The 16580-nt window shown below is 53.5% G+C and overlaps 1 protein-coding gene across 1 annotated transcript in view; it reads left to right on the top strand.

Moving 5' to 3' along the window:
• The window catches only part of NRF1 (nuclear respiratory factor 1), a 58897-nt gene extending 42707 nt beyond the window's left edge, over positions 1–16190 (top strand). Inside the window, exon 11 of the mRNA XM_058022792.1 lies at positions 15497–16190. Coding sequence (XP_057878775.1) covers positions 15497–15660 — 164 coding nt within the window. The 3' untranslated portion in view covers positions 15661–16190. The remainder of the gene's footprint in view (positions 1–15496) is intronic.
• Positions 16191–16580: the final 390 nt, after the last annotated feature.

Genomic DNA, 16580 nt, shown 5'->3' on the forward strand with positions numbered 1-16580 from the left:
AGCCCCTTCCCTGGGGCAATGAGGGGTTTATCCCAGGGGTTTATGGAGCCCCTTCCTTGGGGCAATGAGGGGTTTATCCCAGGCCTTTCCTTGGACATTTCCATCATTTCTCCCTCTCCTGCTGGTCTCTGGGTGCTCCCAGCCCCTAAAGGAGCTGTGCCCTGTCTGGCCTTGTCCCCTGGCTTCTCCCTGACCTCAGAGCATCTCCAGCCCTCCCCTGGTGAGCTCTGACATGCATTGCTGTGATGAGGCCGTTGAGCCTGCCAGGCTCCCCAGCTGTCACAGCCCAGGCTGGCCTGCTTTGAGCACAGGCCATTCACCTTCCACGTGTCCTGAATTAGGGGAAATGGACAGGAGGGCTGGGTCTGTTTAAAAATTAAAGCTGATTACAGGGCATTAACATTACATTTAAAGCAATAGACAGCAGCCCTCCTCTCTCTCAGCATAGCTGCAATATGTTCCCTTTTGTTCTGGGCTGCGAGAGGGAAGGCAGCAGCACTGCCAGCGACTCCAGGCTGGGCAGGATTTCTTCTTTAGCCATAAATTTTGAAAGAGGAGCTGCCTGTTGGCTGGTGCAAGAATTTAAAGCAGGTCTGACTACCTAAAGCAGTTCCCTTCTTTGCTGAAGTCCTTTGGGCTGATCCTGAATTTCCCTTGGAAAATTCAGATGATCTGACACTGTCTTCTGACTGTCGTGTTAGGAAGTTTCATATTTGATGGGTCCCAGTTGGTTTTTGTTAAATCCCACAATTTACACGGTGACTCTGCATCTCAAAACCAGGAATTCCTCAGTCTGGCTGGGAACTCTCTGAATGTGATGCTTGACTGGGATTCCCTGTGAGTCTGGGTTGGACTTGAAGCCTGTTTGTTTGGTGGATTTGTAGGATGCTTTCCCGGGCTTTGGCACCTTCATCTCACAGCCCCTCAGGAGTTCAGGAGCTGCTCAGTGCAGGGTGGGTGCTGAAAAGAGGCCCTGTGGCAGGTGAAGGGATGGGTTTGTATTCCCTGATCCTGCTTTTCTCTGTGTTCAGGAAACCAAAGCTCCAGGGAGGGCTCCCAGCACATTGCAGGGCCTGCAGGGGCTCCAGCAGAGCTGCAGAGGGACTGGGGACAAGGCCTGCAGGGACAGCACCCAGGGAATGGCTCCCACTGCCAGAGGGCAGCCATGGGTGGCATCTTGGCAATGAGGAATTCCTGCCTGGGCTGGCATTGCCAGAGCAGCTGGGGCTGCCCCTGATCCCTGCAATGGCCAAGGTTGGACACTGGGGCTGGAGCAGCCTGGGACAGTGGAGGTGTCCCTGCCATGGCAGGGGTGGCACTGGGTGCCCTTGAAAGGTCCCTTCCCACCCAAAACCATTCTGTGGTTCTGTGATCTCTTAGTGACTTTTCATTGACTTTACCACCACCAGCATTCACGTTAAATTCCAGGGGTTTTTCTGTTTATTGTGTGAAAATCCCCAACAATTTGGCTTCGAGAGCCGTGCCCTGAGCTTTCCTGGTCCCCTCTGGGTGCCTGGGGCTCTCAGGGCACGTGGCTCTGTGGTCACAGCAAATTTTTTGGGGTGTCTGCAGTAGGTGGGAATTTTAATGTGATTGAAGCCAGGCAGGACAGGAATGGCAGCCAGTAGAGTTCTTCTCCTAAATACATCTGGAAGCACAAGGAAGCATTCCCTGGTTTGCCACTGTTTCCAGCCCAGGAATGGGGATGGAAGGGATGGAAGGGATGGAAAGGAGGGAGGTGTTTCTGAAGGGTGTCTGCAGGCAGATCTCAGCAGTGCCACCCTCTGGGATCAGAGTTTTGGCTCCAGGATAGGGAACTGCTCTCCTGACAAGCTGCACCTCTCCAGCATGGTGCTGTGTTATTTATAACCCTTGGCTTAGGGAGAAGGGCACAGCTGGGGGCAGAAATCTCTCCTGACCCATCAGAGATGCTGCTGAGTCCTTGTTCCAGTTCCTTTTGTCCTCCTCCATGCTTAACCTAACCTGGGTCTGAGGCTTGACCAGCAGAGCTTCTTCAGGGGGTCCAGACAGGCTTGTGGTGCTCCTGGAAGGGCCACAGGCACCACCAGCCTGGAGAAAACAGCTGGGTGGATGAAGATGAAGCCAAAATCGAGACCAGCTCTGCTTTGCTGCTCCTTTCTCCAGGATGAAATTCCCCTGTGGTGGATTCTCCCTGTAGTAAGAACTCATTCCAAACTATCTGGAGCTTGTGGCAGCCCCACCTCAGCTTTTTGAGCCCATCTCTGGCAGACCTTCCAGCTTAACAGCAGAGATCCAGGGCAGGTTAGTGCTGCTGGCACCATCCCTGCTCATCCTGAAACCTCAAAGAGAGGTCCCAGCTCTCCCTCCTTGTGAGCTGCTGCCCAGAGCAGGGCTAAATTTGTGCCTGGAGTTCAGGGCAGCTCCTCCAGCTGAGCCCAGGGCTGAGGATGGGCAGCATCCAGCAGCTGCAGCATCTCCCAGGGCAGATTTTGGCAGATTTTGGCTTGCAGGGTCTCCTGCCTCATCCCCATCCGTGCTGGGGAGGGACACAGGCAAGGCTGGGGATGTCACTGCTGCTTCCACCTGTGCTGTGCCCAGGGAATTCATTCCCTGGGGTTCCCTGGGCAGGTGGAGAGGGGCTCCCTGATCCCCTGCACCCCGTGGCTGGTGGGTGACAGCAGGATGCAGCTCCTGCCACCATCACGGTGCCCTGCTGGCTGCGGGCTGGGCTGGGCTGGCTCAGGCCACCCTGTCCTGAAAATGGGAATGGAAGGAGGCTGCTGTGACCCGAGGGCACTTTGTGAGCCTTAATGGCTGTCGGGGGTGCGGGGTGCAATCTGATCCAAATGGGAAGCTGGCTGAAATCCCAGCAAGCTGTCGCTGCTGCGGGAGGCATCTCAGGAAATGAGCTGGGCTCTGGGAGCTCCCTCCCCACGCCGGGGATGGAGAAATGCCCTGCCTGCACCCTGGGGCTGCTCCCTGCACTGAGGGTTGCTGGCTCTTCATTTACCCAGCTCGTGGCCTTTTGTTTTGCACCAAAGTTTCCTCCCTGCGGGGCCGCTTGTGGTTTGTGTGCTCCCTGCTCCTCTCTGGATTGTGGCTTCTCCAAACTCCTGTTGGCTTTCTCTGCCTTGAAAAGTGCTCAGCCCCTCTTTCCTGAGAGCCTCAGCTGCTTCCTCAGCAGGCTCTGCCCTCCCAAGTTCCTCCATTGCTTTTTTCCTGAGCACACCCAGAGGCTCTCTCGGTGCCTGGATTTATCCTCCTCGTTGGATCTCCGGAGCAGGCTCTGATTTTAAAGGCTAAAAGCACAGCCCCATCTGTCTGATGCCTCTGGGGCATAGTAAAGAGCCCTGTCCTGCAGCCCCTGTGAGCAGAAAGGTTTTCCTTGTGCACCAGCCCTGCCCCGACAGAGTGAGGAACATGGGAGGTTTTAATGAATTTTCCCAAGGGGCTGCACTGAACTTTCAGATTTCTGCTTTCCCAAGTGAAATTCTTTCCTCTTCCTTGATGTTCATCCCTTAGGTTTGGGATTGAGGAGGAGATTTCCTGCTCTGGGATTGACTGGGGTGTTATTTGAGGCATCAGCAGGTTGCACAGGAGCCTGAGGAGATGCAGCTCTGTGTGGTGTTCACAGAGGTCTCAGGTTGAGGGAAGAGACGAGGATCTGACTCCATGTTTCAGAAGGCTGATTTATTATTTCATTATATATATATTACATTAAAACTGTACTAAAAGAGTAGAAAAAAGGATTTCTGCAGAAGGTTAGCTAAGAATAGAATAGAAAAGAATGATAACAGGGGCAGGACCTTGTGCTCAGACTCTCTGAGCCAGCTGGCTGTGATTGGCCATTCATTAGAAACAACCAACATGGGCCAATCCCAGATGCACCTGTTGCATTCCACAGCAGCAGATAATCATTGTTTACATTTTGTTCTTGAGGCCTCCAGCTTCTCAAGGGGAAAAATCTTAAAGAAAGGATTTTTCATAAAACATGTCTGCGACACAGCTGCACCTTGGTGTCCCTTTGTGGTGACCATTGGGTGGCTTTGTCCCAAACACTGGTGGGCACTCAAGGAAGAGAAGGCAAATCTGTCACCATGAGGACTCTTCCAGCTTGCAGCACTTTGCTTGGAGCCTGGTCAAGCAGTGGCTCAGCCCTGGGACATCCCTCCTGTGATGTGCAGCCCAGCTGAGCAGAGGGGAGGAGGCAGAGCCACCTTCCCTTGCCCTGTGAGCATGGGGAACGCCCTTCCCACCGCCTGGCGTCCCTTTGGGAAGGCACAGCAGGGTGATGTGTCTGTCCCTGCAGGGCCCTGTCTCCCAGTGACCTTCTCAGCTCGTGGAGACAGCTTGGCTTTGCTGTAAAGCAGCTCATGTGACAGCAGTAATCCTCAGAGGGTAGACAGCTGTGCAGGAAGATTCCGGGGAATCGCCCTATTTTCCCTGCTCCTCACACTCTGGGAGAGGCTGCACCAGCCCAGCCCCACTGGATGTCCCTGGAGCCATCCCTGAAAAGCCAGGGCAGGAGCCCTCACTGCCAGGATTCTGCCTGGAGCTGCACAACAGGTTCCAAGAATTTTAGGAAAGCCCTTTCTCCCCAAGTGCTTTCCTCTGAGTATTTTCCAAAATCATGAGTGGCATTTTTAAGCCTGAATTTGACTTATGCCTCCCGCCCTCCATATTTTTTGGCATAATTTATTCCCTCACAGTTATAGAAATTCTCCTCTCTGGGTAACACTTGCTGGTGGCTCATGTGGACCCTCTTCTGCTGCTGGGATACTCAATGGACTTTTTGCCCCCTGCCCATGGGGAGTTCAGTTCTGCCCTGGAGAAGATACAGACTGAGGGAGCACTAGCACTGGGATCGGTTTGAAATTAATCATGGGTTTATCATTCCCATCCCCAGCTTACAGACTGTAAACTTCCTTTCCCTGTGGCTTTGCCCCCTCGTTGTTCAGATCCCTGAACTTCCCCATCTCCCTTTTCCCCATGATTTTCACTTTGAACCTCCCAGGGGAATTTCAGTGAGCGTGTGCTGGTGCTGACAAGTCCAAGGAGCTGATGACAGCTAAAGCAGGTGGTTTCAGCCTGAGACCCAGGTTCCTGCACCTCACAGGCAGCAATTCCCCTCAGTTCCCTGCAGGAATGAGGTGCCTGGGATCAGGCGGGCAGCAGTTGCTTTGTAGCCATGGAATCCCTGTGTTTCTGGAGCAGAAACCACCAGCAGGGTGTTTGTGGCTGCAGCAAATTGTCCACCAGTGGCCTGAGACAATCCTTATTCCATGTAAGCCAGAGCCCAGCCCTCGGGAGGGACCATCTGTTCCTCTGGCCTGGGGCAGATCTGAGCAGAGCCCTGCAGTGAAAGGCTCTCTGCAATTCCCCCGAGCCGCCTGATCTCTTCCCTTCCACCCTTCCCATGGGGGAAACAACCAAAAACCCCAAAGCTTTGTACTGCCAGGCATTAGGGGAGCTCTAATTGGTGTGTAAAGTGGGACTGCTGCCTTTAAGTGGTGGCCATGGAGCTAATGGAAGTGGAATTTTATTGCTGGCATCCATGGGGGATGCTCAGCTCCTTTGAAGTGGCAGGGATCAGCAGCCAGGGGGGTTTCTGCTCAGTCAGAGCCAGCAGTGAGTTTGGTCCCTGTTATTTCCCATTGCTCTGACCCAAGGATGAGTTATGATGTCTTTCTCAGAGGTTCCTGGTGCGTTCTCTCAAAAAAAAAAAACAGTTTGAGTTGCACTTCCAAATAGGAATTACATAGTAAGAGGTTTGAAGTCCAGCAGAAAATGAAGACTTGGACTCAGCCAGGTTTTAGGGTTTCTGTGTATTTGCTGCTGTTGGAGATGTGCTTCCTCACCTGTGGGCCTCCCATCTGAGCCAGAGCTGTGGGGATTTGGGCCTGAATCATCCCAGCAAATAAAAACCAGAATTCTCCAGCCACCACCACCACTCCAGCTCTCTCATTTCCCAACCTGTTCTGTCTGCCTGGGAAGGGACAGGACAGACTCTTGCACTGCTTGATTCTCCTCACAGATTTTGTCCATGTGCCACAATCTCCACTTTGCACATCCACGGTGAGACCCACAGGGACAAAACAGCTGGAAATCTCCTTTTTGGGAAAACAAACTCATCCCTCTCCCTGCACCCATCATTGCTTTCTCTTGGTGTGCAAAGGACACTTCCAACCCCCAGGCCTGCATGGTTGGAGCACAAAAGTTCTGTGCCTTCAGTCGCCAGGCCAGAGCCCAAACTTTGTGTTTTTTGCACCAGATGTGCAGAGTTTGAAAGGGAGGAATCTGCCAGAGGCAGCAGCATTCCAAGGATAAATACTCTCAGGAGAGCGAGGTGGGAGCCCCATCTCACCTGCCGGGCAGCGGGGGACGGTGGGCTACAGAAAAGGAGGAATGTGGACTGTAAAAACTTGCTCTTTACATGAAAAGTTCCACATCTGAGCCGTGTTTCCACTGTGATTTATTGCTTACCTCGTTGAGGATGGGCCAGGTCCACCCTGCCCTGGGGGGAACTGTGCCAAATGTGTCCTTTGTCCTATAAAGGACACCAAAGCCTGGGACACTGCTGCAGGAGGGGATGTGCTGGTTTGCAGCAGGGATGCTTTTCTAGCTGGATTTGGAGGCTGTGCTTTGAGGAAAAGGGGGAAAATAGGAACCTTCAGGTGCATTTGCAGCCCCTTTTCCCCTAAGGAAAAAAGCCAAACTTACCTCCTGGTACCTGGGCAGGACCTAGTGCGAGGTGAGGCTCCAGCAGATCACCACAGCTGCAGCTTTCCGTATCAAGGTAAAACTTTAAATGCCTTCCCAAGGAATTATCCTCCTCCAAAGGCTCTCCTGGAGGGCTCCAGCCACCTCTGTTGGGTTAGGAGCACAGAATTCCCTGGCACAGAGGCACTGATGGGGCAGGGGGGAGAACCTGAGGCGTCGGAGCCGCCGGTTTGCCATGAATGTGCACCCTGTTGTGGCAGGGAAAGCTCCTGGGGAGCAAATCTGCAAAAATGCTGGGAAAATGGCTTTTAGATGGAGCCAGGGCCTATCTGGTTACAGATTGCCTTTCTGCCAGCACAATGGCTGCTTTATGTCTCCATGTGCTCAGCACTCTGTAGGATGTGCCCGTGTCCGTCCGTGCTCGCTCGTGATCCGTCGGCCCCGCCGAAACCTGCCAGGCACCCCGAGCCTTAAAATCACATGGAGCTCCTGCCAGGCCCCAAGGAGAGCCTGGAGTCCATGAACTTCCCAGCCTCGTGCTCCTGGGACCTGTGGAAATTCCACTTTGGCAGCCATTTGTCTCTCACGGTGGGAATTGTGGAGAGCTTTGTTGGAGGCGGCCTGAGCTCCTCCGTGATGGATTTCACTGCAGACTTTCCTCAGTGGGCCTCTCTGGGCCAATTCAACATCCAAATGTTGGTAAAATACCTGGCAGTGCCTTATTCTTACCTCCCACTTTACCTCCCACTTACACACTCCATGTTCTGTGTGGAATTAGAAATATTTTAGTTGCTCTGCCTGATATTGGGGTGTTACTTCTGTGGAGGCACTGAATTTTTGCACTCACTCAGTAAAGCAAAGGATGCATTTCTTATGAATACATCAATGACCCCACTAAATCCCCCTCTCCAGCTGTAGTATCTCCCCTTTTACACTTGCATTTCATTGTCAGGCATGCTAGCAGCAGACTATTCATGTTGCAAGTGGACCGTGGCAGAGGGTTCGTCAGGTGAGTGGATTTTTGTGGTGGTAGTTTGGAATGTTGGGATTTAGCTGGTTTTGCACTTGGACCCTTAGGTCCCTCCTGGTGTTTCTCGGGGTTAGAGGGGCTCTGTCTGTCTGGTTTTTGTGCCTGGGCACCGTTTGGGGTTGAAATGCCTTTGGGATGTGGTGATTTCACTCAGGTAATAAAATGCTTTTGTAATTTTAGGTGCCGTGCTTCACACAGTAGCCATTAATAAAAACCTGTGGAAAATACAGGACACTAAAAACTGTTTATAAAAGCAGGATAAGAATCCATCTCTTCCTCTGGGAGAGCCCCATGGATGTTAAAAGCAAAGTATTTTTGGCAAAATCTACCAGGGATCCCTTTGAGGTGATTGTTCAGAATATCGTTCATGGTTTAACACCTGATTCCTGGGGAGAGGAACAGGCTGAATTATCCTGAGGTGTTTCCTCTCCCCAATTCCTGAGAAGCTGGGCACAGATAACCCCTGTCTGCCCCTGTTTTGTGCCAACACCCAGCAGATCGTGGGGGAAGCAGAGCCCAGCTGGAGCAGACCTTTGGGGTTTGGACTTTCTCTATTTTTATCTGTGTTTCGTGTCGAGATGATTGACCACGATAGACTCCTAATCTTCTCAGGTGTGTCCACGCCAAAGCCAGCTCATCAGGGAGGCTTAGACAGGTTATTCTCTAAGCTCCCAGCCCTGGAGCCCAGGAAAAACCTTCCTTCCCACAGGTGGACACATCCCCTGGGTTTGTCACCTCTCCTTAGTGACAAATCGACTCCAGTTTGAGGTGCCACGTCCTGGAGACCCAGCACTAGAGGGGCAGGTCTAGGTGAGGACTGAGCTTAAGCAGGGACAGCTCAATTCTGCCTCAGGTGATGCCCAGGGGCTGTTCTCCAGCTCTGAACTCACCCCATGAAGGGGAGAGGAGGCCTCAGGTAAGGCAAAGTAAAAAGTGTGGAGCTAATCCACCCCCAGGACACCAAACTGCTGTTCTGCTTTTTCCAAGCAAAACCCTTTTCTTGGGAGTTTTTCCATCAAAAAAAAAGGGAAAAGCTGGGATTTCAGCTTGTTTCCCATGTTAAACATCACTGCAAGTTTTTTCCTCCTGGGGCTGTCCTTGCTGCAAAGACAGAGGTCCATGGCACTGGTGTCACCAGTGAATGACACATTTGTCACCACTGCTGCAGACTGAGGGTCTTTGCTGTGCCAGGGAAGTCTGGGCATCAGGTTAGCTCACTGGGATTTGATTTCCCTCTTTCCGTGGAAGTGCTGAGGCTCCAGAGGAGATAATTCCTGTAAATCAGGAGTTCCAGCCCTGTGGGTTTTGTCTCAAAGTGCCGCAACTTAAAAGAAGTCCAGAAACTCCCTAAACATCCAAAACAAACCCCAAAAACTCAAAGGCCCCACAAAAGATCTGGAAGAAATAAGGGAGATTAATGCAAAGATGTTTCAGATGGTGGCTAGGCCATGGCCCTTCCCTCCTCACAGGGAGGAAGAAACCAGGAATGTCCCGAAGGTGCTGGTGCTCCCAGCCAGGGCAGGAGGGTTGGTTCCTGACTGAGATTTGGAGATAAACCCCAGGTTTGGATGTTTGGATTTTTGTTTAAAACAACACCTTGTTGCAAAACACCAAGTTTGGATGTTTGGATTTTTATTTAAAACAACACCTTGTTGCAAAACACCAGCATTGTGCTGAAGCTGAGGGATGGGAGGAAAATGGAGCCGTGTAAATGTGGTGTTGCCTCCTGAGCTGCCCCGTTCCCGTGGTGTCCCAGATCAACCAGTGGCTTTGGGGTCACTGAGACAGCAACTCCTGCTGCCCTGAGAGAGCAGAGAGGGAAAACTCCCTGCAGCAGATGCAGAGGAGCCAGAATCCCACTCTGGGTCACTTGGGTTGGAGAAGATCCCCAAGGTCACCAAGTGCCAGCTGTGCCCATCCCCGCTCTGCCCCCCAGCCCCGAGTGCCCCATCCAGGCATTCCTGGAAAAGCTCAGGAGAGAAGGAGTCACTGAGCAGGTTAAGCGGGCAGGGGACCCCAGGGACAGTGTGGGGGATGAGCTGTGGCCCTGGAGCTGTGGTGGATGCAGGGAAGGAGGCAGTGGCTCCTGTGCAGCTGTGGGTGGGAATGCTGGATCTCATCTCCTGCAATCATCATCTTCCCTCCTAAGGAAAAGTCAGGGCTGTGATGTCACTTAATTGATTCAACTTTGGTACCAAAGCTTCAGGGTGTCTCATAAAATTGTTCTTTATTGGGGTTTTGACCAGAGTAGCTCCTGAAAAGACAGATGGAGGATCTTGAATGAGGACCACAGCTTCTTGCAGATAATTTGGTGGAGAAACTTTCACGTTCTGACCTGGCTGGCACAGAGGTTCTGTAGGGAGGAGCTGTGACTTGTGAGCCTGGAAAGTTCTCTCAGAGCTTGCACGACTGCATGGGGGTTTTGTGGTTTGTCAGCATCACAGAACCCAGACCAGCTTGGGTTGGAAGGGACCAAAGATCATCTCCTGTTCCAGCCACACCTCCCACTGTCCCAGGCTGCCCCCAGCCCTGCCCAAGCTGACCTTGGACACCTCCAGAGATGGGGCACTGAGCCATTTCTGATGGGAAAAATCCTTCAGTTGTCATCCTGAGAGATGCCAGAGTCAATCACTGATGCTCTTGCAGCTGGAGTGGTAAAAGATGGAGGCTGAGCTTTCATTCATCTTATCTTAAACCAAGTGTCTGTGTTGAGAGATGTCCTTGCTCCTCTGTCACTGCTGAGTGTGGTGGGATTCCTGAGATGCTTTATTCCTGAGGCTGGCTTTGGGTGAAGTCCCTTCCACGGTGTCGTGTCAGCACCTCGTGCCTCAAGGGACAGGTTTGGTTTGGCATTCGGGGTTGGTCAGGGTAACACCTGACTTGGAGAGCTCTCGTTTCAGCTGCTGTGGCTGGACCTGGTCAGAAACCGGTTTATCTCCCTGAAAATACACCCTGGTGCCCACTGATGGCCCCCTCCTCCACCTCCTGAAGGCCTCTCGGTCAGTTCCCCGAAAGGGAGGTGGTCAAGAGGATATTTTATTGAAATCTTCACAAAGCAAGCTCCCAGTCAAAGGAAACATCTATTAAAAATCATTTGTGGGACACTTTAATGTTTGTGCTGAGCAGTGTTGGCAGTGACACTCCAGGTGGTGTCCAAAAGTGGTGAGGACAGCAATGGGTTTTGCTCCAGGATTCTGTAGGAGCAGCTCCTTTCCTGAGCCAGCCTCAGTCTCACTTCCTCTAAAACACCTCCAGTGATGGAGACTCTGCTCCAGAGCTTCACCAGCCCTATCTTCAGCTGTCATCTGGGATTTTTCCACCTCCTAAGTGCAGGTTTCCATGCTGCACTTCAAGCTCGTGTCTTACTGAGGGAAAAACAATCAGAAAAGATGATTATTCCCTACTTACCTGCATCAGCCTTGATGTTTTACACCTGAGAATGCAGACCAAAGCATGCCCAGTGCCCCTTTGTTGTGCTGCCCACCAAGGGCAAACATTTCATTTTTTGGAGGTTCATCTGGCTTGGTTTTGGGGCTTTTTGTGTATTAAAATCTACTCATTCTGAATCGTTGACAAGAATTCTTCCATCACATCTTCAGAAGTCACCTTGGCTCTGCAGGGAGCTGGTGATGAGGTGGTGTCTGCTGCCCTGCAGTGCATCCCTGAGCCCAGGAATCTCAGCTGGATCCCTCAGCCCTGCCTCTAGAGCAGGGGAGGGAGAAGGTGCAGGAGTATCTGCCACCATCAGCAGGATGGTGCTCAGCACAGCCTGCTCTGGTTTCCCCCAGTGCTGATGGAAACAAACTCCTCTGGAGGAGAAGCTGGACATCAACAGCCAAGAAAGTCCAGTGGAAAATTCCCCTTTTTGAGCCTTTTCCATTTGGTGCTGAAACAGGGGCTGAGGGACTGCTGAGGTTCCTCACTCCTGACCCTGCAGTGCTCACAGCTTGCAGCACTTGGGCCTTCGGTGCCCAAGTGAACAGAGCAAGAAGAGTCAGCCTTGGCCTCTGGAGCCAAGGATCCCAACAGCAGCAGCAGTCAAGGTTCTTGGGCTTTCATCAGGGTTTTCATCAGGGTTTTCATCTGGGTTTTGCCTTGCTCCAAACCAAATGTCCTGTGCTCTCTGAGGGGCTCCAAGGTGATGGCTCACCTTGTGCATTTTCCATTTTGTGCCATGAAAGAGCTGCCAAGAGCAATAGTTCTGTGCTGCTTCGTCACCCCAGACTTGTGTCCCCACTGCTCCTCCATCCCAGCGTTGTCCTTGGGACATCTCATCCTGCAGAGCCATAAGCTCCCCTCAGGGGACATCTCCACTCTTGGGTTCTTCCCTCAAGTGCTGAGCAGTTCCCACCATCCCCAGGTGCCTGGAGCTGGCTCCTCACCCCTGCTGAGCACAGGAGGGGCTTTTTGGGGGCTCCACAGTGGGGAAGCAAAGGCACAGCCTGGCTGCCTCTTCCTGGGAGCCCGTGGGCACGGTCTGTGCTGCTCTGTGTGTGATCCATGCCCTCTGCTGCTGTCCCTGCCAGGCAGGAGCTGCTCTGAGCAGCCCCAAGATTCCAGTGGGATCCCATTCCCTGCCTGCCCCGTTCCTCACAGCCCCACTCCACTTTTCTGTGCACAAATGCATTTCCCAAAGACTCCAGAAGTTGGTTTGGGGCTGGTTGGGTTTGGGGTTTTTTTTTGTCTAATGGATTTCCTGTTTTTAATACAATTGAAAGGGTCTGAAATCCATGCTTTAGATTAACATATGCCAGCTAGATTAGGGCTAATCAGGGCGCAGGTCTGAGCAGATGCAGCGCGGGGCCAATCCCAGACCTGATTACAGCATCTCAGTGCTCTAATCGTCTCTCTCCCAAGGGCGATCAGCCCTGCTCTAATGCACAGCAGACTTTGCAGCCCTCTCTGCTCTGGTTTGTCACCACCCCTGGCAGGAAGGGCCACCACGTCATCTGCTGAGGCGATTTGCGCTAATCCCGCGCAGAGCAGAGCAGAGCAGAGCAGAGCAGAGCAGAGCAGAGCAGAGCAGGATCCGCGCCGTGCCGCCTCTCACCGACACTGCCCGGAGCTGCCCGGGCTGGGCCAAGCCCTGGTGACCCAACTCACCCTTCCCAAACACCCCCCGGGCCTCTCCAGTGCCTGGTTTGGGCACGTTTGGGCAGCACGGTGGCTGCAGTGTCACACAGCCTGTGTCCCACAGGGTGGTGGTGGCCCTGCTCCCTGGGCTGTCCGTGCTTGATCTCCTCTGGGTTAACAACCCAAGTCACCCAAAGGGCTTAGTTGGCTTGTTGGTCTGGAGCAGGGATTTGAGGTGCACGCCAGGCCAGAGCTCCAGCTCTTGCCTAAACTGGGATGTGCTGTGTTCCCTGAGGGGTCTGCTCGGAGATTTCCTTCAGCAGGGCTCAGCCTCAGCTCTGGTTGCTCATTTCTGCTGTTCCTGAAATTCCCACTGACCAGAGGGAGCTGGGAGCCTCCTCCTGGCTCTGTGCCCCTGTGGGAGCTGGTGCTGAGCAGCCAAGCAGGGAAGCAGCTCCTTGGCTGGGCCGGGAAGGTGGCCAGGACCCCTCAGGCTGGGGGATCAGGAGCATTCCCGGCCCCAGACCCCGAGGGAGGGCGGAGGCAGCGCCGGGGTCACCCACCTGGTCAGCATGATTAACTCCTAAGCTTTCCTGTCTGCACACAGAGTTATCCAAGGACACGGAGCTGCCTCTGTTACCAAACCAGTGCCCTTGGTGGGCAGGGCTCTGCTCCTGCTCCTCAGCCCAAAGGGATTGTGCTGCTTTTTTGGGAAAGCCTCGCTCGGGAGCCTGGGCAGGGCTGCCCATCCATCCTGTGCTGCTGCTGCTGCTGCTGGAAGAATTTGCTCACCTCAAAAAGCTGGTTTTTCCCCCAGCAGAGCTGTGGGTAGTTTCTGAAATGTCTAAACAATCTCACTTGTCCAAATCCCCCTTGCCAAGCCAAAGGTAGAGGTGGGCACAGGGATAACACCGGGGTGGAACGATGGAGTTTCTCCTGCCAGCCTGCAGAATTTGCCATCCCCCTGCCCTGCCCAGCTCTGTTGAGAGCTCTTTGATATTTTTTGCCCCTCTTCCCACCGTTCACATCACAGTGACCCTCAGGGGCCTCGTTGTGTTGTTGTCACCTTGGTTGGTGTTTCCTGGCTCACCAGGACTCGCCCTTGGCACCGCGGCGTTTTCCTGCCAGCCCGAAGCTTTGCCAGCTCCATCCTCAGCCTGGAGGCCTCTGATCCATTCCTGCAGCCTTGGGAAAAGCTGTTCCTACTTTGCTGGACCCGTCCGTGGTTGGGGAAGGGCTGGGAACGGGGCATTGCTTTCCTGTCTCTGTTCTGTGTGTCACACACACCCTGTGAGAGCCTGGGGCAGTGACCAGGGCTTGCTGCCCTTTCCCTGTGAGGGCAGAAGGACCTGGCTGGGATGGGGAGGGAGCAGGAGGGAGGGAATTGTGTTGGAGAGGGTTGTAATGGGGTTCATGGATGCACAGCAATGGGATCCTCTCACGTGCCACCAGTGGGGTGACCTGCAGAGTTACAGGGGATGGGAGAAGCCAAATTTATCCCTTCCTCAGCCCCACAGTTCCCAATTCTGGGCATATCAAGTGGAAAACACATGTGGGGAGTGTGTTCCTCGTCAGTGGGGGATCCCTGGTGGGCTGTGGGGTGGGTGGGAGCAATCCCTGCTCCAGGAAAGCTCGGCCTGATGGGTTTGGCTTAGCAGCTCCCTCTGTACCACCCCAAAACATGGCTGGGCTGGGTTCCTCCTCCAGAAATGATGTTATTTCTTTGCTCCTCATCCTTATTTCCTCCCTGGAGCTGCAGAGTCCTGGGGTGTGGGCCCCAAGGTGCTGCCACCCATGTCAGCCCCATCCCATCCCTGTTCCCATCCCGTTGGCTCCAGGGAGGGCAGATCCAGCTCAGCGAGGGCACCAAGGCACAGAGCATCCACCCAGCCTGGGCACAGCTGGGGGCACCTCCTGGAGTTCTAAAGTCCTAAAGTTCCTTCCTGATTGCTGCTTTTCATGGACAGAGTCATGGCATGGTTTGGGCTGGAAGGAACTTTAAAGATCATCCGGTTCCAACCCAAACCATGGCAGAGACACCTTCAAATATCCCAGGGTGCTCCAAACCCAACTTCCAACCTTGGGCACTGCAGGGATCAGGGGCAGCCCCAGCTGCTCTGGCAATGCCAGCCCAGGCAGGAATTGCTCATTGCCAAGATGCCACCCATGGCTGCCCTGTGGCAGTGGGAGCCATTCCCTGTGTGCTGTCCCTGCAGGCCTTGTCCCCAGTCCCTCTGCAGCTCTCCTGGAGCCCCTGGAATGTGCTGGGAGCTCTCCCTGGAGCCTTCCCTGCTCCAGGGGAACATTCCCAGCTCTCCCTGGATCCCTCCCTGCTCCAGGGAACATTCCCAGCCTGGCTCCAGAGCAGAGAGGCTCCAGCCCTGGAGCAGCTCTGGGGCCTCCTCTGGGCTCACCCCAGCAGCTCCAGGTGCTCACAGGGTTGAGAGCCCCGCTCCAGGTGGGAGAGCTCCAAGAACCCCCCAGAGCAGCCCCCACACCCCTGGGCACCTCCCATGGCCCTGTCCCCACACCCCAGGCCTGTCCCATGGCCCTGTCCCCACACCCCAGGCATGTCCCATGGCCCTGTCCCCACACCCCAGGCATGTCCCATGGCACTGTCCCCACACCCCTGGGGCACCTCTCATGGCCCTGTGCCCCCTGCTGACACGCGGGTGTCCCTTTGTCCCGCAGGGCTGGTGCAGATCCCGGTGAGCATGTACCAGACGGTGGTGACCAGCCTGGCGCAGGGGAACGGCCCGGTGCAGGTGGCCATGGCGCCGGTGACCACGCGCATCGCGGACACGGCCGTCACCATGGACGGGCAGGCCGTGGAGGTGGTGACCCTGGACCAGTGACCCCGGAGCAGCCCCCGGCCCTGCCCAGCCTCCTCCTCCTCTGCAGATTTTTTACGCCTCTCCAGAGATGCAATCAGGTGGCATTTTGAGTCTCCCGGCTTTGGAAACAAAACTTTTTTTTTTTTTAATTTTATTTTTTTTTTCTCTCTTTATTTTTTTTTTTTTAATCGAGAAAACTAGCAAAAAAAAAAACACACAAAAAAACCAACCAAATCCTGGCAGAGGATGTGTGTAAAGTGCATTTTTCTAGCGCCACTCTGCTCTCGGAGGAACGAGAAGCCAAATTGTGACGGGACTTTGATTCTGAGGAGGTTGGAAAGAAAAGGAAAAGAAAAATAAAGCGACCCTTGATGCCCCGTTTTCCCCCACGTGGGATCGAGCAGGAGGAGGCTGGGGGGCAGCACGGACACCCTCGGCCAGCACCGACCTCGACAGCAAATTAGGTATCAAAGATTTTAATATGGACTTTTATATTCCGAAAAACCCGCTCCGGATACACAAACAAAACAAAAAAAAAAAACAACAAAAAAACCAACAAACCACAAAAGGAAAAAAACAAACAAAAAAAAAGCTTGGGGAAAAAAAAAAAAAAAAAGACTCCTGGGAAGGAAGAAAAAAAAAAATTAAAAAAAAATGAAATGCATGTGTGACTGCAGGGGGGTGGATGGAGACCTCCCGAAGGGATGGATGATGCTCTTCCAGGAGCCTGCCGCAGGATCCGCGCCCGCTGGGCTCCCTTGGTGCACACTGGAGACCTGTTCCTACTTCTCTGCTCTCGTACCTGCCATTCTACATCCTCGGGGTTGTTTTTTTTTTTTTCCTTTATTATTATTATTATTGTTGATGTTGTTGTTATTGTTATTATTATTTCGTGGCTCTAGACTGGAGCGGAAGCGCCTCTAAAGGGGCTCTGGCTGTGT

Source organism: Melospiza georgiana, chromosome 4, assembly GCF_028018845.1.
Source record: "Melospiza georgiana isolate bMelGeo1 chromosome 4, bMelGeo1.pri, whole genome shotgun sequence".
NCBI lineage: Eukaryota > Metazoa > Chordata > Aves > Passeriformes > Passerellidae > Melospiza > Melospiza georgiana.